Source organism: Ochotona curzoniae, unplaced genomic scaffold (genome assembly GCF_017591425.1).
Source record: "Ochotona curzoniae isolate NIBS_2020 unplaced genomic scaffold, NIBS_Ocur_1.0 scaffold_3835, whole genome shotgun sequence".
NCBI lineage: Eukaryota > Metazoa > Chordata > Mammalia > Lagomorpha > Ochotonidae > Ochotona > Ochotona curzoniae.
In genome coordinates, this window is record NW_024467114.1 from 8,851,438 (window position 1) to 8,874,822 (window position 23,385).

Sequence of the window (23,385 nt, forward strand, 5' to 3'; positions counted from 1 at the left end):
CAGCTGGGCTGCACCCGGCTAAAGTAAGGAGCTAGGACTCAGTCCAGGTTTGCATGTGACTGGCAGGAATCCAGCCATGTGAGCTATCACTCCTGCCACTCAATGTCTGCATTAGCAGGAAACTGAGATTAGCAGCCAGAGGCTAGAACCCAGTACTCTGATGTGATGCTTGGGCATCTGCTAGACTGAATGCCCGCTCCACAAGAAGTTATTTTATAAGAGAAAAGGATTCATAGCACACATGAAGCTTGTGCCTCTGCTTGGAAGGGGATGTGCTTTTACTCTAGCCAGAAAAAGAAAAGAATGAAACCAAGTTCAAATGCAAGGTGTTTTATGGAGAAGTTCCTTGTGTGTTTATGAGACAAGGTGGGTCTGGCAAACTAGGTCAAGGAAGGGAGTAGTCGTGACTTGCTGTTGTTCCTTGTTTTGTTTTGTTTGTTAGTAGGTAGATGACCAGTTCAGCACCATTTATTGTGAAAAATTACTTTTTGTTTGATTTGCTGAACTGCTGTCATGGAGCCAACCCTTCAGAAGCGGGTCTGGCCGTGGCTGAAAGGGAATCTTTCAAAAATTCGGATTGTTTGTGTTAGAGGAGTGAGACTGCTGTGGGTGATAGAGTACACAGCAGGTACGCAGGGAGACGCTGCATTCCTGTGGGCTTTACAGGAAGGATTCTCTTTTGCAAAGCTGTTGACTTGAAAACTGAAACATCATGTTGTACAAGCTTTATCCTGTTTTAAGATTTGTCTTTACCGTTCTTTGCTTTGAACTGTTCATCTTGACTTAATAGCCACATTGACACCATGGACTGTGTATCTCTGCCTCCTTTGCCATACATTGTTTGTGTGTAGTAAGCTTTATTCACAGGATTATAAGGAGAAAAACCCTTCATTATTAAAACAGCTTGGGATAAGGTGTTTAGAGAGGGCAGTACTCTACAGTATAAATTTCTCCTGTCAAAAAGGTAATTTTGTAGGCATGGCAGCAGGCCATTGTTTCCTCACTGTACTTAGTGTTTGACTTTAAACACTAAGAACATGAGAAATTGGTATAATTGAAAGCGTTGTACAGTGTCTGTGGAGTGAACTTTCTTTTGTATTAGCATGTCTTACCCTTGGATTGAAAGAGGGGTAATAAAATATTGCTGGACTATGCACCAGTTTCCTTAGGTTGAAGGCTGTACTTATTTAATAATGGAAAAATTTGGCTAATATCAGATATGCTTGTGATTCTGAAACGATCATTTATGTAAATTAGAAAAACAAAGTATAAGTCGATGGCATAAGTCTTAATATTGTCTTGTCATTTGCTCCTTCAGTAAGAGTAGAAAATCCACAAAAAAGTGTTTCTCTTATCTTGTGCTTATTTGACACATAGCGATTATTCAGTAACATCATCTGAATTTATAAGGAATGTATAAATAAGGGATTTTTTTGAAAGCTCTTTTTCTGTTAACATTACTTGGAGACCTTATAATACTAATACGGACGAAAATTATTCTGACTTTATTCTGAATAAACCTAAGGAAGCAGCTTCATTGATGCCTTCCAAGGTGTTGCCAAGCATGGACCAGAAGATATTGGTTACATTGGCATCACATCCTGCTCCTCCTCGGTGCCTGAAAGCATCTGACTCGCCAGCCATAGTGCAGTGTCTACTGCTTTGCTGCTAACTGTGACCCGTTAGCCAATGTGAGGAACTTGTTCTGCAAGAGCGGCTGAAGCAAACAAGCAGCATTCAGTAAGGGAGACCCGGGGATTTTTGGTAATTAGAGAGAAGCAGACAACTTTCAAACGTTACTTTAAAAATTACCATTAAAATGACTTATTTTGGTAGCATACGTATAAGTTAGCATCGTCACTGCCAAGGTTAGAATCCAGAATATTTCCATCACCCTGCAAAAAGCTCCTTTGTCCTGCCTCTTAGTAGTCATACTCTCACCTACCCCACCCATTGGCAAGCACTTCACCTGTTTGGGGGAAGAAAAATATAAAAAGAAACATGTAGTATATAAGCTTTTGTGAGGCATCTAAGTGGTGACATTTCCTTTTTCAAGTGTGTCATTTCCGGATGTTTTCTCTGTCCCATCCGAGTACTAACCAGGCCGACCCTGCTTGGCTTCAGCCTAGAGCAGGCCCGTTCAGGTGGTATGGCTGCAGACACGGGTGTTTCTCTCAGTCAGTAGCTTGTTATTTCATCTTACCTGCATTATCTTTTGTAGATTAATGGTTTGTTGTTCTAATTAGGTACAGTTTATCCCTTGGTTTTTATACATGATGCTTTGATGTCATTTTTTTAAATCTTTGTTGTCATTTTAAGAATTATTTTGTGTCTGATCCCACATCCTGAAAATTTTCTTCAAACTTTTCTTCTCTAGAAGTTTTACATTTCAAGTTTTACTTTTAGATTTGGGATCATGCTTCATTTGAAACTTTGCTAAAAATTAATTAACTACACTTGTATGGGTTTATTTTTGGATTCTGTTTAAAGTGTTGTGAAGTTTTGCCTATTCCTTTGCCAGTACCATATTGTCTTAATTATTTTAGATTTAGAATAACTCTTAAAACTGATCAGTTTCCTTCCATTTTATTCTTTTTGCTTTAAGTTTCTTTTAAAAATTTTTTTATGAAAGTCAGATTTACAGAGAAGATCTTCCATTCGTTGGTTCACTCTCCAAGTGGCCACAACTGACTGGAGCTGAGCTGATCCGAAGCTAGGAGCTAGGAGCCTCTTCCAGATCTCCCACATGGGTGCAGAGTCTCAAGGCTTTGAGCTGTCCTCAACTGCTTTCCCAGGCCACAAGCAAGGAGCTGGATGAGAAGTGAGGCTGCTGGGACATGAATCGGCATCCATAGGGGATCTCGGAGCATGAAATGTGAGGACTTAAGCCACTAGGCTACTGTCTGGGCCGCTTACATTTTATTCTAAAAAAATTGTTTTGGTGGGGTGGATACTTGACGCAGAAACTAAGATGCCATGTATCGTGTTGGAGTTCAAATTCTAGGTCCATTTCTGATTCCAGCTTCCTGCTAATCTGTGCTCTGATGGTAGTTAGGTCCCTGTCATTCATATGGGAGACTTGGATGGAATTTCAGGCCCTGGCTTCAGCCTGGCCACGCCTTGACTGTCACTTGCAGCAGTGATCAAAGTTGAGCTGATGTAAAGTCAGGAGCTTGGAGCTTCCTCTGGGTCTCCCACTTGTGTGCAGGGTCCCAAGACTTTGGACCATCTTCTGTTGTTTTCCCAGGTCAATAGCAGAAAGCTGGATGGGAAGTGGAGCTACCAGGACATGGACCAGTAGCTATATGGGATCCTGGCACTTGTAATGAGAGGATAGCCAATTGCGCCATCACGCTGGGCCTATGAAACTAGAAAACTTTTTTAAAAGAATATTTAGTGCCAGGTGTTTGGAACAGCAGTTGAAATGGTGCTTGGGATACCTGCATCCCGTATTAGAGTACCTGGGTTTGAGTCCTGGCTCTGCTTCTGGTTTCTTACTTTCTTATAAATATGCACTTTTTGTGACAGCTATTGTAGGCATATAAAGCATGGAACAGCAGGTGGAAAATGTTTCTCCCTCTTTTCTTCTCCCTCTCTCTCCTTCTCTCTCTCCCTCCTTCCTCCCTCGCTCTTTCTCCCTTTCTTCTTTTCCTTCTCCTCCTCTTTATCTTCCCTCTCTCCCTACCTTTTAAATAAATGCAAAATATTTTTTTTCAGAAACAAGTAATGTCTTCGTAGATATAAAATGTTAAACCCATGGTGTAAATACAGACTATTGTAGAATTAGCCACTGTGACCAGAACGAGCTAAAGAAATGATTGTGATAACTAGAATTTAAATTCAGCAGAGTAATTGGCAGATAAAACTATGGAACTTTAAAGGAAGATAAAGTTAATGGGATTCTTTGAAAGTAGAATAAAAAGGTGAAGATATAAAAGATTAGAAAGTTTGGAAAATTAAAGAAACTAGCCAGACTGTTATCCAAATAATAGGACTTCTTCTTAAAGGTAAAGAAAAGAAATTAAATGACAAGTAGAAATATTGGAACTGGAGATGAATCCGCATATTGGGAAAAGTGAATTTAATAAAGAACCACACAACTTCAAAGAGACAGAAAAGGAATGGTAGTTGCTAGAGGCTCGGTGAAGGGGAAACGAGGAGTTAGAATTTAATGGATCCAGACTTTGAGTTTTAGAAAGTAAAAAAGTTATGGAGATGTATGGTGATGATGTTAAAAAAGAGTGTGAAAGCACTTAATGCCACTGACCTGCACAACTAACAAATTGGCTAAAATGGTGAACTTTCTGTGAGGTATATTTTATCATGATTAAAAAAGAAGAAACACACTCCGAGATAAGAGACCCTGAGACATTTCAGAGAGAGGAAAACATGTGACATAAAATGTATTGGACATTAAAACACCCTGCAAAAAAGACTGTAGCCAAAAGGCGAGTAAGTTCATTACTTCAGAATTGTCAGCAACCATATAATGTGAGAGGATTAAGGAAAGGAAAAGCACATGAAAATTTGCCTCTGTAGCATTCATCCTCCCTGTAAGTTACTAGAGGATATGCTCCGATAAAATGAGCACATGATTCAGGAAAAGCGCAGATTTGGTCTAAACCTGTACAGCAGAACCAGAGTGGAAAGCCCCAGGCAGGCAGCTTTTTACTTGTAAAAAACTGCCAAGTATGTAAGAACAAAACATATAGTTATCAATTCCAGGAAAGCTGAAGTTATGCAAGAAAGAAAAATGTATAGTATTAATTAGGGTGCTTCCAGCGTCAAATGACATGCTGCTTATTTAGGCATATTTAGTAAGGGCTTTATTGTTTCACACGAAATGGCCTTGGCATTGAGAAAGATTTAGAATATTATTCAACAAGATGAATCCAGATAGGATGGTTCAAGAGCTGAATAACTCAGTGATTCAGTACGGTTACCCAGAACTGGGGTTCTTTGCATGTCTCTGCCTTCCACATTCAGCTTCTTCCTTTCTGTCTCTAGACAACATCCTGGGGCAGAATAAACGCTTTCTTACCATGAGTTTTAGTTTATGATTCAGGAGCCTTTCCGAGGTCTCTCAAAGGAGTTCCTCGTGTGTCTCACGGCCTGGATGATGGGAATTACTCCTAAAAACATTAATGAGGAGAGAATGAAGGCAGGGAGAAGAGATGGCGGTCAGGTGTGGACAGTGTCAGTGTCTTGTGGCAGGAAAGGACAGCGGGCCCCAGTGCAGCAGCAGTGGAGGTTAGAGCACTCAGGAAACAGCTCCCTTACAGAAGGCCCACTGCACACTAGTTTGTGCTTAAGATGGTATTTTAAGCATTACATTTTTCTGTTACCAATCAAGAATTTATATTGCTTCTGTTTCCTCTACAATTGATATCATTATGTCCCTCATGTTCAAGTGACAGTAAATAAATTTGTTAGTTTATGTACTTACCTGGGAGGGAAAGACCAGGAATCTGCTTGCGTAGTCCCCAAATGCCCACTGTGGCCAGGGCTGCGCTGGGCCAGGCGGTACCAAAACCAGGAGTCAAGACCCAAACCCGGGTGATCCATGTGGGTGTTAGGGACCTGAGTATTTGAGGCATGCGTGTAAGTAGAATGCTGAAGTCAGGAGCTGGGCTCTGCTACTTGCTAATGTCCTGGGAGGCAGCAGGTTCCCAAGACTTTGGGCCATCCTCAGCTGCTTTCCCAGGCCACAGGGAAGGAAATGGTGGGAAGTGAAGCTGCCAAGACATGAACCAGCTCCCAAAAGGCGTCTAGGCAGTTTCAAAGTAAGGATTTTGCTCTTGAATCATCCCCCCCAGACCCTTAGTATTAAACTTGAGAAGCGAAAACTTGCTGCAATTATGAGCTGTAGAGCCCTCCCCACCCAGAAAATCCCACCAAGCCTCTGCAGGTACCCTTCCATGTTTTACCCAGCTGCTGTCCTGACTCGAATCTGTACCACATGGGCAAACTGAACCCCATAATTATGTGCAGGATCCTCGGAGAATTCCGTGTGTGAGGAATTCTGAGGAGAGAATTCTGGGGGGTGGGGCAGAGTCTGGGGAAAGGATTTCTGAGGGGAAAGTAGTGACTGAGGGAAAGAAGGGTGTGAGGGTGCAGAGTCCCTGAGGACTGAGGAACCTGGACACCGGGCATGGCCTCAGCACCCTGGTCTAATGGCCCTGTGGTGCCAAGGCCTCAGTTACCAAACCACCCACTACAAGACAGGGCAGAGACTGCTTCCGGGTTGGGGAGGCTGTGGAACCCCCTACTGGCCTGGGGTTGGCACAAAGGTGAGGACAGTGGGGAACAGGGCAGCTGGACTCAGCCTTCACTGAGCCCACCCCTCAGGGCTGCATGACCCTGCCTGGCCCCTCGGCCGCTGCATCAGAAGTAATTTTTCATTGTTAGGATACCACAATTAGCAGCTATAGCAGGCGTGGAAGTGAACAGGATCTCCTATCCTAGAGTCAGTTCCCATGGCAGCCTTGTTCCTTCAGTTTAGCATCAGCTCCAAACAGCTTGCTTGCAGGGGGTCGCAGTTCACCTAGAGTCGTTCTCTGGTCTTCTGTCTGGAGAGAGGAAGCTGGTGCTGCACTGGGCCGCCACCCCGGCCCGGCAGTCGGTCCGGTCCGAGTTCTGAGTGCTGCAGGTGCTTCTCAAGGCGTCCTGGGAAGATTGCCTCGGGGCCAGGGACACCCTTCCTGACACAATTCTGGGAACAAAGGTCACTGAGTGCTCTTTGTCCATGCTTTTCCAGGTGCCAGCATTTTATTCTGTGGCTCTTGGTTAGAAAATAGGGTGTGCTGTTTAGAAAATAATTTAAGTAAATATCTTTTCAATTATCTGCTGTTGTCACCAGACTTGTAACCTAGAAAGATTAAGTGCAAGAATCACAAAACTGTTTTTGTAGAAAATATTTTTATACAATTGGACCAGTAAGACATAGTACAGTACTTTTGGGAATTCATCAGGGGCGCTGTTGAATTTTTAACATTTTCCTAGGGCCAACACTGTGACTCAAGGGTAACTCGTCACTTTGCTAGTGCTGGGATCCCATACAGGAGCTGGTTCGTATCCCAGCTGTTCAGCTTTCCATTCAGCTTCCGGCCCATGGCCTGAGAAAGCCGTTGAGGATGTCCCAAAGTCTTATGGCTCTGCACCCGCGTGGGAGACCCAAAAGAAGCTCCTGGCTTCAGATTGGCTCAGGACTCAGCTCCAGCCATTGCGACTACTTGGGTAGTGAACCAGTGGATGAAGATCTTTGTCTCTGTCTCACCTTATCTCTGTAAATCTGCCTTTCCAATAGAATAAGTAAATAATTAAAAACAAAAAGATTTTCTTAATGGATTTATGTAATTCTCACCGCCTCCCTTTATTCCTGCCAGGTATTTAGTAAGCTGCTTTGTAGGTGGGGAGGAATCCCTTTGTGAGGCATGCTGCGTTTGATAACCAGTATGTATACTCTGGAGGGTGGAGGCAGGCTGCTGGTCCACTGATCCCAACCTGGAAGCCTGCGCACAGCAGTAGGGAGCCATATGTAAGGAGACTGTTAGGAGTCGGTGAAGGGCTCAAACCCCTTGTGATGGAGTTCCTCCCCCCTTCCAGATTTTGGCAGGAGTCCCCAGTTAGGAATGCAGTTAGCCACTGCATCCGAAATATGATTAGTCAGCAGCCTGCTTTTGAATTGTCCCATCAGAGAATAAGCCTTTTTCTGTGGGCTTTTGCATGTGACGCACCCAGTCCAGCTGGCATTGTTTCATGTTTTTCATTGTTTAGGTCCAGCAGAGGGATGTCCTGAAACTGTAGCAGTCCCAGAGCATACGTTGTGCTCACTGAGCCCATATGCCTACTTGGTGTTCTGGTGCTGCGGCTGTAATGGCATGTATCAGGCAATGTTACATTTTAGCTTAGGATCTGCAAATTCCAAGAAAGCTAGCAGCTAGTTTTTATATCAGCAGAGCCAGTTCTTTGCCAGGCCAGACAAGCCAAAGTGACAAGTAAGGCTTTCTGAAGCTCTCATCATCTTGTCAGTTTTAGAGTTGAGATTGACTCACTAAAAAATGTGCACATCAGGGTGAAGAGTCAGCCTGTAAAAGGCAGACATATGATTTCCTAAGAGCTCGTTAGTAACTAAAAGCTGGTTTACAATTCCAAGAGTGTATCTGTATCTGCTCATTGCCTCACTTCCTATGTTGTCTCCATTTTTGCAGACGCACCAACAGACAAAATGACCAGTTACCAAGGCTTACTGTTTCTAAGATTCAAAGTGTTTAAATTTCACTTTGCTCATCTGCAAAAGCCAGTGGGAGTAAGCAAAAAAGTTTTGTGCCATTACCACTTGTTTTTCTCTTAAGTTTTTCCTGATTGGCATGATCCCTGTAGCTTTTATGGAATTCTAAGTATATGATATTTAATGTCTGTTGCATACATTCAGTTTCAGTAGCTACAAAATGAAGAAAATTTCATTAAGAAATACCCTTTCTTCTCTTTCCTGTAGTTTATCTAACTCTCTAGTAGTAAATGTCACATTGTAAGTCCACATTACCTTTGTGGGAATAGGGGGAGCTCGGCGTTTACACTGGCTGGAATGTACGGGACTGGGGTTGGTCGGACAGCAACCAAGCTAAAGAAGCTGTTGCAAGATACCTTGTTCCTTTTTTCTTTCAAAACTACTCTAAATCTTTAACTCCAGCAGTCAGTTTAATCTTTTTCCCTCTCACATTTTTGGCTCACCCAGAGCTTTGGGACTGTTTGACCATTTTACCTTCCGACTTGCTGGAAAGGATAAAACCAAAGACATGACCAAGCATGTGTGCCTCCAGCCCCCATCCCCTGCCTGCGGCCTGTGTGGCCAAAGCCAAGGGCTGAACCAGCAGGCTAGCCCTCCTGCAGTGGCACTATCACCCTTGAGTTTCATGGGAAACTGGCTGGCAACAGAAAGCAGCTCGGTGGGTTCATTCTGGGGGTTACATAGCCTCTCCATCGCAGAGGTTCGTCATCCTCCACCCCAGTGGACCTTCTTCTTCCGGACAGCTCTTTGGCCATATCTTTTCTCTGTGCTCTGGTGAATCTCACTTTGGACAACAGTGGTGTTGGTGGGGGAGCCTCATGACCTCCCCAGCTCAGGGATTCTCTTAGAGGACTCACAGGATGAGGCTAAGGCCATCACCATTAAAGAGCTGAAGCAAAGTTAGCAAAAAGGGGAAAGACGCATGGAGCCAGACCTAGAAGAAACCAGGCACAAGCCTCCAAAAACCATCTCCTTTTGGGGTCACCCAAGATTTGCATAATTCTTCCAGCATTGAATTGTGACAATGTGCGAGAAATACTGTCTCTGTAGAAACCAGTCCCTGAGATTTCTGTTGAAGGCTGGCCACATGTTCACCTTCCCAAAAAGCAGGTGTTACGAAACATGTGCCACATTGTTGATGCAAATCATGTGAACACACTGGCTCACTCCTGTGAGTGAGGAGATGCTGGGAATGCCCCAGACAACCACACGCTGAACTAGCAACCACACATGGTCTGTTTGCATTGCATGGGCCTTCAGAAGACAGCGTCTCAAGGCTGCGCTGTGAATACTGCTTCCAACCCAGCATGTTCAGAAAAAGGAGGCAGAACGTATAGTAATGAATAGACAGTTTAACTTGGTAAGTTAAATTAGATTAGTCAGGGCAGTAAATAAAGTGCGAGCTCTTGGAGATTTTTCCATGTAGCAATCCCAGTTTTAGAGGAGTGCTTTACAGTGGAGAGAAAGCCAGAAAGAGTCACTGGCAGGCAGAATGCAGTCTTTTCCGAAAAAGATAATCTAAACAGTTTTCCATTTGTTCTTTGTAATTAGTTTCAGAAAAAGAATTGTTCCCTTTTAATAAGATTCTGTAATCTCCCCCTGAATTTTGTATCTACAGAATTATTGGAAGATGTTTGGGAGACATTCAATTCCCTGAAGTATAGCTGTGTGAATATAAAATTTCCAATTACTATTTACTTTTAAAATTGTGGTTGTTTGGACTGGTGTGATCATTCAATTGGCTAATCCTCCACCTCCAAGCGCAGGCATCCCATATGGGCACCAGTTCATAACCCAGCTGTTCCAGTCCCCATTCAGCTTCCTGCTTATGGCCTGGGAAAAGTGATGGAGAATGGCCCGAAGACTTGGGACCCTGCGCCATGAGACCTGGCAGAAGTTCCCAGTGCTTGGCTTCCGGTCAGCTCAGTTCTGACTGCTGTGGCCATTTAGGGAATGAGCCCCAGGTGGATAGTATTTCTCTCTGTCCTTTCTTTGTAAATAAAATAAATAAATCTTTTTTTTTAAAGATTTATTTTTATTATTATTGGAAAGGCGGATATACAGAGAGGAGAGACAGAGAGGAAGATCTTCCATCCGATGATTCACTCCCCAAGTGAGCGCAACGGCCGATGCCATGCCGATCCGAAGCCAGGAGCCTCTTCTGGGTCTCCCATATGGGTGCAGGGTCCCAAGGCCTTGGGCCGTCCTCTACTGCTCTCCCGGGCCACAGGCAGGGAGCTGGAAGGGAAGCGGGGCTGCCGGGATAGAACCGGCGCCCATATGGGATCCTGGGCGTGCAAGCAAAGACCTTAACCACTGCGCCACTGCGCAGGGCCCAATAAATCTTTTAAAAAAGGAAAGAATCCCTTTAAAAATGTTCAGCTGTTTAATATTGCTTTAATGTAGTAAAAATGAATGGTTATTTTTTATAGCAGTATTTGGCTGCAAATTTCTGAACTTCCAGTATATAATTTTTATCTTTTTAAAAATTAAACACATGATATAAGTTTAGAGAGTCTTGTTTGATGCTAAGGGTTTATCTTGTGGAGCATAAATAATTTTTATCAATGTCTCCATTGCTATCAACTCTGAGAATTTGGAATCCTAGTTCTAAGAGAAAAACTTCCAGTTCAACATTGTTACTTAACCATTTTGAAATCAGGATTACATGTCATTCAGAAATTATTACCAAAGATGGCAGAGTTGTGGGAAATCAGCTCTTAGCTGACAACGGTGTAGAGCTTTAGGGTCTGAAATGTTTACTTTTCAGTCCCTCTAAGAAATTTTCAATATGAAGTTTGCATAATAGCTGTGAAGAGCAAGTTATGATATAATGTATAACATTTTGAGTAGTTGAAAAATCAAATATATGAAAGCTGAAAAAATTCAGCTATCTGAAAATGTAGTTTAGTGGAGAGCTGTGATCATTATGGGCAATTACGTTTTAACAGGGGAAAAAAAAGCCAATGCGGTGTCCTGTACAGGGCTAGTGTCACAACTTTGTGCCGTTTGCCACTTAGAGGCCTGGGGCAGCTATTCCCAGTGCTCCTTTGCCCGTTTGGCAGAAAGAAGCAGTCAGCTGCTGCTGCTTGCAGCTCTCCTCATTTGTTCCTGTTCTGACTGCCATGTCCGCTTCTACACTGTGAAAGCTTTTAGTTCTGAAGGATAGGCCGCAGGAGCCAGGGTGTGTTGAAGTGTCTAACATACCTCCTTTTCCTGCTTGCAGAGAAACCGCAGGCTGCTAAGCCACAACTGAACTTTATTGCCATCATGATAATAAGACGTCTTTGTCTTGCAGTCATTTTATTTTTAATGCTGCCTTATTAAGACACCAGAATCAGCAGAGAAGTGGATTTTAATTCTGGAATGCATACTATAGAGAAGTTGCTTTCTTTGTTAAAAGATTTTTCTGGGCCCGGCGCGGTGGCGCAAGTGGTTAAAGGTCCTCACCTTGCCGCCTGGGATCCCATAAGGGGCGCCGGTTCTAATCCCGGCAGCCCCGCTTCCCTTCCAGCTCCCTGCCTGTGGCCTGGGAAAGCAGCGGAGGACGGCCCAGGGCTTTGGGAACCTGCACCCGCGTGGGAGACCCGGAAGAGGCTCCTGGCATAGTGTCGGCCCGTTGCGCTCACTTGGGGAGTGAATCATCGGACGGAAGATCTTCCTCTCTGTCTCTCCTCTCTGTATATCTGCCTTTCCAATGAAAAAATAATAAAAATAAATCTTTAAAAAAAAAAAAAAGATTTTTCTGCCTTCAGGTAATTGTCACGAAATTCTGTGATTCTCAGAAGCTTTTCTATTTTAACTATGGGTATTCTATGAACTTCCAAGAAGTCACCAAGAGCAGAGCCACTTTAGACTTCAATTTAATATGCAGTTTGGCAAGCTGAATCCCAAGCATCTCAAACTAGTTTTATTTTTAGCTATATTTCAGACCTTTGCTCACTGCCATAAGTGTGTGTGTATTGCATATGCTCCCAGTGTGAGATCAGTCTTCTATTCTTTGCTTTGTACTTTGCAATTCTATCGTTTTTTTCATTTACTATTGTTAAGTACAGTTACTTAGCAGAGAGCTTTGTTAATGCTGGCAGTTACCTAAAAAAAATACTGAAAACAGAATTAATCTTTGTTAAAATTCAGTTGAAAAAAACTGATTTTTAATTTGCAAAAGGCCAGGGCCTAATAAATGGTAAAGTCTAGACTAGCAGTTGTAAAACATTGTTGATATAAAACAAGCAGATGAAGGGAAGGAAAAGGGAGGAGGCTGGAAGAGGAAAAATTGAGTACCTACTATGTGCTGAGCAATGTAGTACGTGCATTTCCTGTGTAATCATGATAATCCTGAGCAGTAGATAGCTCTCCCCCATTTACAGAAGAATGAGTGAAGGTGCAGAAAGCTCACCCGATCTGGAGTATAAGGAGGAAGTGGATGTGCACTTCTAGCTGTGTTGTGCTGTGCTTCTACCAAACCAAGGGTTGGCAAACGCCAGCCGATGGGCCAGTGCCCCTGTTTGCTTTTGTAAATGGTGTTGTATTGACACTCAGCCATGTTTGATCTGTCAGATGTGGTCTGTGGCTTTCTAGCTACAGTAACAGAGTGAAGTATCACCCGTGGGTGCTTCAGAAAGTTTATGTAAAAGTAGAATTAAACAGAAGTATATTGTGTGCAAAAAAAAAAAATTTAAATCCATGCATAGCTTTTTCATGCTATGTATTTTCCATGAGTTTCGTCAAGTGCCCTTGTCCAGTTCACAAGGCCCTTTGGCCTGCCTGGCCCCTGACACAGACAGGCTACTGACACCTGCACTCAACACTCCTTGCGTAAAGGTGCTGCAAGTTCATGCGGCTTCAGGAATGCAACCTAGCACTTCCTAGAACATTAGACTTGAACAAGAACCACAAAGTAGATTCCCCACAGTCTAATAAGAAAAGCAGAGTATTGACTTAGCCACAAGCCATGAGTGTTCAAAACCTTTTAGTGTTAAATTTACATAGATAGGCTTGGACAATTTAAACATAGTCCTTTGTATTCCTGCAACTTTATGTATTATAACTCACATTTAAAAATCAATACTTACATGACATTCTCATTGGATATTTGTGACATTTAAACTTTCTCTCTAGTTTATGCAAGCAAATTTTTCTTTGTTTATAACATCATATAGCTTAAATTTTAAAAATGCATGATTGTGGGCCCAGCATAATAGCCTAGTGGCTAAAGTACTTGCCTTGCATGCACCTGGATCCCATATGGGTGCAAATTCATGTCCCAGCTGCTCCATTTCCCTTCCAGCTCCGTGCCTGTAGCCTGAAAGCAGTCGAGGATGGCCCAAAGCCATCCCACATGGGACTCTGTACCCAAGTGGGAGACCCGGAAGAAACTTCTTTCTCCTAACTTCAGGTTGGCTCAGCTCTGACCCTTGCATCCAGTTGAGTAAACCTGTGGGTAGATCTTCCTGTATCTCCTTCTCTGTGTTTACAATAAAAATAAATAAATAAATATATATTTTAAAATCCATGATTGTAATGGAATTAAGACTAAGGGTTCTGGGGCCTGACATATAGCCTAGCAGCTAAAGTCCTCACCTTGGGTGTACCTTGTGAGAGACCTGCAGGAAGTTCCTGGCTCCTGGCTCCAAATCGGCACAGCACGGGCCATTGCGCTCACTTGGGGAGTGAATCATCGGACGGAGGATCTTCCTCTCTGTCTCTCCTCTGTATACCCGACTTTGTAATATAAGTAAATCTTTTTTAAAAAAAAAAAGCAGGGCCCGGCGCGGTGGCGCAAGTGGTTAAAGGTCCTCGCCTTGCACGCCCGGGATCCCATATGGGCGCCGGTTCTAGTCCCGGCAGCCCCCCTTCCCTTCCAGCTCCCTGCCTGTGGCCTGGGAAAGCAGTCGAGGACGGCCCAAAGCTTTGGGACCCTGCACCGCGTGGGAGACCCGGAAGAGGCTCCTGGCTTCGGATCGGCATAGCATCGGCCGTTGCGCTCACTTGGGGAGTGAATCATCGGACGGAAGATCTTCCTCTCTGTCTCTCCTCTCTGTATATCCGCCTTTCCAATGAAAAAATAATAAAAATAAATCTTTAAAAAAAAAAAAAAAGCAAAATAAATATTGCATATGTATGTTACATGGACAGGTGTCCCCTAAGGACTTTTGGTTGAAGCAAACACAGAAGAGTTACTTTAGGCTCCAGGAGCTGCAGCTTTGAAAACCATGTAGGGACACAGCTGGCAAATTCTTAGGCAAGCAAGACTTATCAGATGAATCTAAGGGGAATAGAGCCATTACTGCTTTAAATTATGCATTTCCTGGTGAGTTTCAAACCTTATTGATCAAATCTTTAAAGAGAAATAGACTTTAAAAATAACTGAAGGCCACAAAAAGGCTTCTCGGTGTGATTATACTTTTTAACATTAGGAAAGGCGGTACGTAATGCACATTTGGAGTATTATTGATTTTTTAAAATATCTTGTTACTTTAAATAACTGTAACATTACATTCTTAGATATTTCTTTGTAGGTTGGATACAAATTACATTTTCTTATAGAGCCTTTTAGTAAAGTAGTGCTGACGTGTAAACCAAAGAAATTGTGTTACCAGTTAATCTAATTCAGAACTCAAGAGTTGTTTATAATTTGAGCAGTATTCTATCAGGGAAGATAACGCCAAAGCAACCGCAAGTTTTCATTTCCTCAGGAGGGACCCCAGAGTTCATGTGATTTCCTTTACTTGTGGCTATAGATAAGAATACACAGGTGAGGCATTCAGCCTGGAGGTGAAGGTGCCAGTCTAGATGCCAGGCAACAGTGTTCATTTTCCCACTCTGGCTTCTGACTTGTGGGCACCAGAATGATGACTTCTAGAGACAATGACAATTGTTTGTGCATATGCCAGATATTCTATAAACTTTTACTCTCCTTATAGAAAAGATCATCTTCCTTGCTGTCCAGATGGGAATTTGAGGCTTTTTGAGGGTGAATATGTACTTAAAGTTAACTAAGAGTGTAGGCAAATGCAAGGGCTTCAGGCCCGCGTTCGCTGTTTCTGTGGCCTCCCTGGTCCATCTCGCTTGCTTCAGTACCAAAGGCCCGCATGATTGTTGTAGTCTCCTTCTAAAGAATTCTTAAGTATTTCATGTTTTCAGCCTTGTTTGAATTCTTTCTGGTAGAACTAGTAGTCTTATCATGTTTGTAATCAATGTTATTAGTTTGCTAAGTGTATGCAACCATAAAACTGAGGCTCATTTCCTGCCCAATTAAAGAGAAAAGCAGAAAAGTTTATAAATGTGTAGATAAGTCTTGTAGTCCAAAGTACAGTCCTTGACAGCTTAGCCGTTGGTTGCATCATGAGAAAAATGTTACAGTTTAACAAGAAGTTAATTTGGACAATACTAAAAATTTCTCCAGGGTTTTTTGCTTGTATCTGTGGCTAAGAAGAACTCTGCAAAGTTCAATGTAACTTACCCGCTTCTGTGTGCTTCCCAGACTTTATTAGTGTTCTTCATTGTGATGTTGTTTCTTTAGGATATAATGTTGTTTTAGTTTGTGTTTTACAAACTAATATGAATAACTTTTCTCTATCAGAATGTGAAACCATGTCACAGAAGCATTCAAGAAGTAGCTGAAGGAGGAACAATTTAAGTGCCACTGCCTATCAGGAAAAAAAAAAAAACAAACAAACCAACCATGGGAAATACAACCACCAAGTTCCGTAAAGCGCTCATCAATGGTGATGAAAATCTGGCCTGCCAAATATATGAAAACAACCCTCAGCTGAAAGAATCCCTTGATCCAAATACATCTTATGGGGAGCCCTACCAGCACAATACTCCACTCCACTATGCTGCTAGACACGGAATGAACAGGATATTAGGGTGAGTATTACTGCAGAGCGACTGAGCACACTGGTGAGAGGCAGAAGTGAACTGTGGTCTTTGTAAGTGCACGGTTTATCGTCCTGAGTTAAATTTTCTAAAACTGCATTCGCCTATTTTTTAATATGTGTTTTTATTTTATTTATTTATTTATATTGAAAGTCAGATATACAGAGAGGAAGATCTTTCATGCATTGATTCACTCTCCAAGCAGCCACAACAGCCGATCCAAAGTGAGAGCCAGGAGCAAGGCTCTGGGTTCTGAGATAAAATACCTCAGTGGGGTCAGTAGGTGTGTTTGCCCTGTCTAGTCTGAAGCAGATTTAAGTTTCCTTTCTTTTAATGGGTCTTGGTACTTGAAAAGACTTTTTTAAAGTCAACACATTTAAAATTGAAAATATTAAGAAACATTTACAAGTATCTCTTCATAAAAACCTATTAGTGACAAAGCAAATAGAGTTATTTGAAAATTCTTACCTAGGTGCATAGAAGCTACACTTGATGTTTACTAGCTTATAAAATGAAAGAATTGAAGGCTAGCACAAGGGTATTTCCAAAACAAGGTAACTCCTCTCAAAATTGATTATGTAGTTATGCAGATCTGATGTAGTAGAAAGACAAACTTTGTTGCTTAAGAAATGTAATGTAATTCTTAGACAGGATTCAGAGCTCTTTAGAACTTGACACAAAAAAACCTTTTCTTTCAGCCTTGTTTCCAGTTCTTCAGTTCACAAATTGTTCTAGTTAAGCTGCTCTGTTAGGTATCCACAAAACAAGCTGTGGCGACCGCTGGCCATGTCCATGCTGCTTTCAAGGCCAGCACTGACCTCCTTCCCTTTTTAATCTTTCTGTGCATGCCACCGCTGTCTTCTTAGACTGTCATAATTCATAGGAACCTCAGGATTTTTTGACTTAGATCATTTCTTTGCTTCACTTGTCTGCTGTACACTACCTCATTGTATTTACAGTTTGGATCTCTTTTCTCTGTCTACCTGCAATTTTGTTTTTTAAGTACCTTCTGGGCATAGCTGGCACCTAATGTAATATATTTATATTTATTTATTTGTTTCTCTGAGATATCAAGAGAAGGATCTTTTCGTGGACTGGGTCAGCTCAAAGCCAGGAGGCAGCAACTCCATGTACGGCTGCCACGTGGAGAGCAGGGTCTAGGGTGTTGCGTCTCTTTCCTGCTTTCCTGGAACATGCGAGGAGAAGGAGCCTGAACTCACCTGGCACTCTGATGGAATGCAGGCACTCCAGCAGCAGTTTAACCCGGTGTGCCGTAACACTCACTGCCTAGAATAGTATCCTACACAGAATAAATGAAAGTTTTGTAATATGATTACATAAGAAATATCTTCATACTTGGGATGTGTGTATGAGAAAAATAATTTAGGTTATCTATCCCTGTGACTTTATCAAAAATATTTGAAATCTGTAGATTTTTTAAGATTTAATTTTATTGCAAAAGCACATATACAAAGAGAAGGACAGACAGGCAGAGAGAGAGAGGGAGAAAGAGAGAGCTTCCATCTGTTGGTTCACACCCCAAATGGCCACAACAGTTGGAGCTGAGCTGAATGGAAGCCAGGAGGCAGAAACCTCCTCTGGATCTCCCACGTGGGTGCAGGGGCCCAAGGACTAGAGCCATCTTCTGCTGCTTTCCCAGGTCATAAGCATGGAGCTGGATCAGAATGGAGCAGCCAGGACATGATCTGGTACGTGTATGGGTTGCCAACACTGAAGTCAAAGGATTAGCCTGATACACCACCATGCCAGTCTCCCAACTTTTGTAGATATTTTTGTTATCTCATTTTTGCATTGAAATTTTATTTTTATTTGTCTAAAGCTGGGCTTGGCACAATAGCCTAGCGGCCACAGTCCTCACCTTGCACACACCAGAATCTCATATGGGTGCCGGTTCTAATCCCAGGAGCCCCTCTTCCCATCCAGCTCCCTGCCTGTGGTCTGGGAAAGCAGTTAGGATGTTTATCCAAAGCCTTGGGACCCTGCACCCACGTGGGAGACACGGAAGAGCTCCTGGTTCCTGGTTTTGGATTGGCTCAGCTCCAGCCATTGCAGCCACTTAGGGAGTGAATCAATGGACAAAAGATCTTTCTGTCTCTCTTCCTCTCTGTATATCTGCTTTCCAGTTTAAAAAAAAAAAAATTTAAATTAGAGAAAAATATTTTTTAAAGCTTGAAAGCTTTAATCTTTCTTAATTGTTTGGAAAGCAGTGGCTCATTATTTCTTTATTAAGCCTTTAACATAGTAAATTAGAATCAGAAATTACTTTATTGCTCTCCTTCCCCAATTATAAATACTCCTAATTTTTAATCTGTGTATTCTGTTTGACATTTATTTAGATTGTTCATAGAGAATCACAGATCATTCTTTCTACTGCTTTATTGGGTATAGCTGACTAAAAGATTATATTGGTTTTTAAGATGTGCCATGTGATATTTTGATGTATTTGTTCATTTTGATTTATATGTACATTGATTACCACAATCAGGGTAATTAACCTGTCCATCACCTCACATAATTTAACCGTTGTGTGTGTGTGTATGGCAAAAATATTTTGGATGAACTACTAACAAAACTTGTAAGCATACAGCTCATGATCATCTGAAATCACTATACTATATGTATTTTCAGAACTGCCTCAATCTTCTAACTGAATATTTGTACGCTTTGTCCAACATCTCTCCACCTTATCCATCCCATCCCTTGATTCTTGGAACCCACATTCTATTCGGTTTCTAAGAGTTCAGTTGTTACAGATTGTACATGTAAGTAAGATAATGCAAAAATTGTGTATCTGTCCGGTTCATTTCACTTAATAATGGTCCTTAAGTTTTATCCATGCATTTCAAGTGGGAAGACTTCCTTTAAAAAAAAAAAAAAGATTTCTGGGCCTGGCACAGTAGCCTAGCAGTTAAAGTCTGGGATCCTGTATGGACACTAGTTCTAACCCTAGTGGCCCTGCTTCCCATCCAGCTCCCTGCTTGTGGCCTGGGAAAGCAGTTGAGGGTGGCCCAAGGCCTTGGGACCCTGCATCCACATGGGGGAGCCGGAAGAGGCTCCTGGCACCTGGCCTTGGATTGGCTCAGCTGTAGTAATTGTGGCCGCTTGAGGAGTGAATCATTGGAAAGAAGATCTTCTGTTTGTCTCTCCTCTTTGTATATCTGACTTTCCAATAAAAATAGATGAATCTTTTTAAAAAAGATTTCTATGTTTATTTATTTAAAGTCAGGGTGACAAAGAGATAGTCTTTCATCCATTTATTTATTCCGTAAATGACCGCAGCCACTGGGACTGAGCCAGCCTGGTAGCAGGACTCTGGATGGCCAGATCACGATGCACTGCTTTCCTGGCTGAATTAACATAAAGTGCCTGTTTAGAATGAAACCTTGCTTTGTAGTGCCTTTCCTTTAGCTCATGTTACCCGCACTAGCAGTGTCATTTTCCTCTTCTAGACAGGCAAAACGGTATAAAAAGCTTAACGTTCACCATGTGCTTGACCTCTGCCTCTGTCTGAACCCAAACTATATATGGCTTCATACCACGCGCTTCTGGGAGACCAAATCCACAGTGATAATCATGTAGCAAAAAGACATGAAGGTTCAACCCACTGTGTTATGATTTGAGTATATAATTCTTCATTTGCATCCCGCAGAACAGCTTCCTTTGCTTCTTTAGAAATAAAAGGAGCCTCTATTTGATATCATTAAAGTTTGTCTTTAGTAAAAACATAGTAATATTAAGGTCTGTGGACCTTAAGGATGAGTTAAGATAGAGTCTCTGTTGATTTTCATTTTTTCACTCTTGCATTTCAGGAGTTAAGTTCTGTCAAAAGAATGTAGTAAAAGCTGCCCATGGAAGCCGACACTGTAAGGACAGGGCCTTTTTTTTTTTCCAATACAAGATGCCCAACTTAATCAGCAGTGAGCAGTGAGTGCTCAACCAATTCCATAAGAGTAGGTTTTAATGAAACTGAGGTGTGATTATATAGTCCTGACTGAGGAATAGAATAATTGTTCCAAAAATGGAAGGGCCAATATTATAGCATAGCAGGTTACACTGCCACTTGACAGTGCCAATATTCCATGTACTTGCCAATTCATGTCTCCACTACTCCACTTCCAATCCAGCATCCTACTAATGTACCTAGGAAAGCAGCAGAGGATAACTCAAGGGCTTGGGTTTCTGTAGCCAGAGGAACCAGATGAAGCTCCTGCCACTGCTTGCTGTGTGGGTTCTTACACAACTTCATGGCTTACCCGGTGGCTTTTACACAACTCACAGAAACCGACTCACTGAAAGCTGGTAGTACATGTTGATAAGAAGCGGAATGCTCACTGTCCCCTCGGAAGTGTGGAGCTGACGTAGTCATCTGAATTACCCTTACTTGCCCTTCCTTCCTGTTTTCCTACTCCTTTTCTTCTTGTTTTCTTTTTTCTCCTTTTCCTTCATTTCACCTCTTTTCCCTTCCTGTTCATTAGCAACTACTATAAAATATTCCTTTCTCTTTTTTTGGTACTGTTACTCTAGAGTGGAGATTTTTTGTTTTTTTTCAGCTGTGATACTTAGTCATCCCACTTCTTGTGACCCAAACTCCTCTGTAGAAACTGGTTTGTCAACTGAGAAATAGAGCTTGTCTTTTGAATTTGTTACCTTCTGCATATTTCCAGGTAGGAAAAAAGTGGTTTTCATGCTTCCTTTCCATTTTAGGACTTTTCTTTTTGGTAGAGATGGAAATCCAAATAAGCGGAATGTGCACAATGAAACATCTATGCATTTGTTGTGTATGGGACCTCAAATTATGATATCTGAAGGAGCCCTTCATCCTCGCTTAGCACGCCCCGCGGAAGATGACTGCAGAAGAGCGGATTGTCTGCAGATGATCTTAAGATGGAAAGGAGCAAAACTGGACCAGGGAGAATATGAGAGAGCGGCTATTGATGCTGTGGATAACAAGAAAAACACGCCCCTGCACTACGCCGCGGCCTCAGGGATGAAAGCCTGTGTTGAGGTAAGGCTTCTGGGGACTCCGCATTGTGCAGTGTGTGTCTCAGTAATACGGAGTCATTGGCATTTGTTTCACTTGTCTTTATAGTATTTTAATTAATAATTTTTGTCCTTTTTGTCATTGTGAAAAAAAAAACCAGGGCCACTTTCAGATCATTTATTTTATTATTACAGGGGCGAGAACTCTCACAGCCAGTTAGCCTTTGGAATGGAATGGGCTCATTTTTCCACAAATTTTGTGAAATACTCTCCCATCATACACAAGTAAACTACACCTCTTAGAGTATTAGTTTGTGATATTCAAGTGGTGTCACGCAACTTAGACTTTGCTTAGTAATTTGAATACTATTTTTCTGATCATACATTTGTACATCATTGTTAATCTGACTATAATAATGTCTGTGATTAAAAAAAACAACATCTGTATAATTCCATGTAATTTTCATGGAGCTCATTGGTACAATGCACAGTGCAAAGGTTAGAGATCATAATGTTGTGGAAAGAACACGGCTTCTGGCCTTGGCCTTCACTGTAACCATCCCCTAGACCTTCTGAAAGTCCACTCTGGGATGGCGGCATAGATAACCTCAAAGTGACCTCCAAAACTTCTCTTAGCACTAATATTCTACTAGTCTGTGATTGAAGATATATTCTATTTTCAGTGTCTAACATTTAAGGTTAAAGAGATCACTTTTTCCCATGTTTTATTCTGTGTATGTTTCTATAAGGATAAAGTTGATGAAGTCATCATTTGACAGTTTCGTATGTACATTTAATCATTTAAACAGGTAGGTTCCTGTGATACATTGCCTGTTTTAAAACTTCCTTTTTTCCTTGTAATGATTTTTTTTCCACAAAACATAAAATTACTACCCCTGTGATTTTGCTGGGACCCTTGAGGTGTGCAGGGACCTTGGCTGCGTGTAAAATCTCTGACACCCAGCTCTGCTGCCGGGCTAACTTCCTCATCTAGGCCCCCAGCTGTCTAAGTTGCAGCATTTCCAGCCCTCTCTGCCTGTTAGCCCCCTGACTCCTTGTTTCCATTAATTATGCTACCATTATCCCTATACCTAGAATTTTTTTTTAAGATTTATTTATTTTTATTGAAAAGATGTATACAGAGAGGAGGAGAGACAGCAAGGAAGATATTCCATCCGATGGTTCACTCCCCAAGTGAGCACAACAGCCAGTGTTGTGCCGATCCAAAGCCAGGAGCCAGGAACTTCTTCCAGGTCTCCCACGTGGGTGCAGGGTCCCAAGGCTTTGGGTCATCCTTGACTGCTTTCCCAGGCCACAATCAGGAAGCTGGATGGGAAGTGGAGTACACAGGGTTAGAACCAGTGCCCATATGGGATCCTGGCACATGCTTGGTGAGGACTTTAGCTGCTAAGCTACCATGCCAGGCCCTAGTCTTTCTTTAAGATTTATTTTAAGGTTTATATAGCTTGAAACTCAGAGTAAGAGAGGACAGACAGATTTCCTGTCTGCTGCTTCACTCCCCAAATGGCCATTGCAACCAGAGCTGCATCCGAGTCTCCCACATGGATGGCAGGGGTCTTGACATATGGGTCATCTTCTGTTACTTTTCCTAGGCCATTAGCAGGTAACTGATCAGAAGGAGAGCAGCAAGGACACAGACTGGCACTCACATGAGATGCTAGCATTGCAGGCTAACTCACAGTGCTACAATGCCAGCTCCTTTGACCAGTCTTGATACCTGAGCCTATCTTGGACTCTTGTTTTTTTCTTCTTTGGATTTTATTGCATCAAATTCATACTTCCCATAGACAGATTAAACTCCATGTTTTTCTAGCCAGATGTTTTATTTATTTATTTTTTTTACCATATGGGTATGCTAATATCAACAGATTTATGTTGAATCCTCATTTGGTATATTTTTTACAGTTTCTGTAAGTAATAAAATCTGCAATTTCACAAGTATTAGTTATTCAAAATTATTTAGGAAATAGAAGTAATGCAAAGAAGAGTAATCTTCAGTTATTTCAAAATTGAAAATGCTTACATTGATAAACCTTTGTTTAGGATAAACCAAAAGGAAAGCACCTCTAATTCATAAACAGGCAGCAATCTGCACTTGACCTGTAAACCTTAGCTTGTCATAAATCCAAGCATTATGGAAATATTTGAGGAAGCAAAGGTTTTTATTTTTAATGTATAAGTTGTTAATG

General features: G+C 41.9%; 1 protein-coding gene across 2 annotated transcripts in view; it reads left to right on the top strand.

The window, feature by feature from the left end:
* ANKIB1 (ankyrin repeat and IBR domain containing 1) overlaps positions 1-23,385 on the top strand; it is a 97,577-nt gene that overhangs the window by 14,777 nt on the left and 59,415 nt on the right. For both annotated transcript variants that reach the window (XR_005882075.1, XM_040964833.1), the window contains exons 2-3: positions 15,876-16,165; positions 20,900-21,200. Coding sequence is in view for 1 of the 2 variants with exons in the window: in XM_040964833.1 (XP_040820767.1) it covers positions 15,978-16,165; positions 20,900-21,200 (489 nt within the window). In the remaining variant the exon portion in view is untranslated. The remainder of the gene's footprint in view (positions 1-15,875; positions 16,166-20,899; positions 21,201-23,385) is intronic.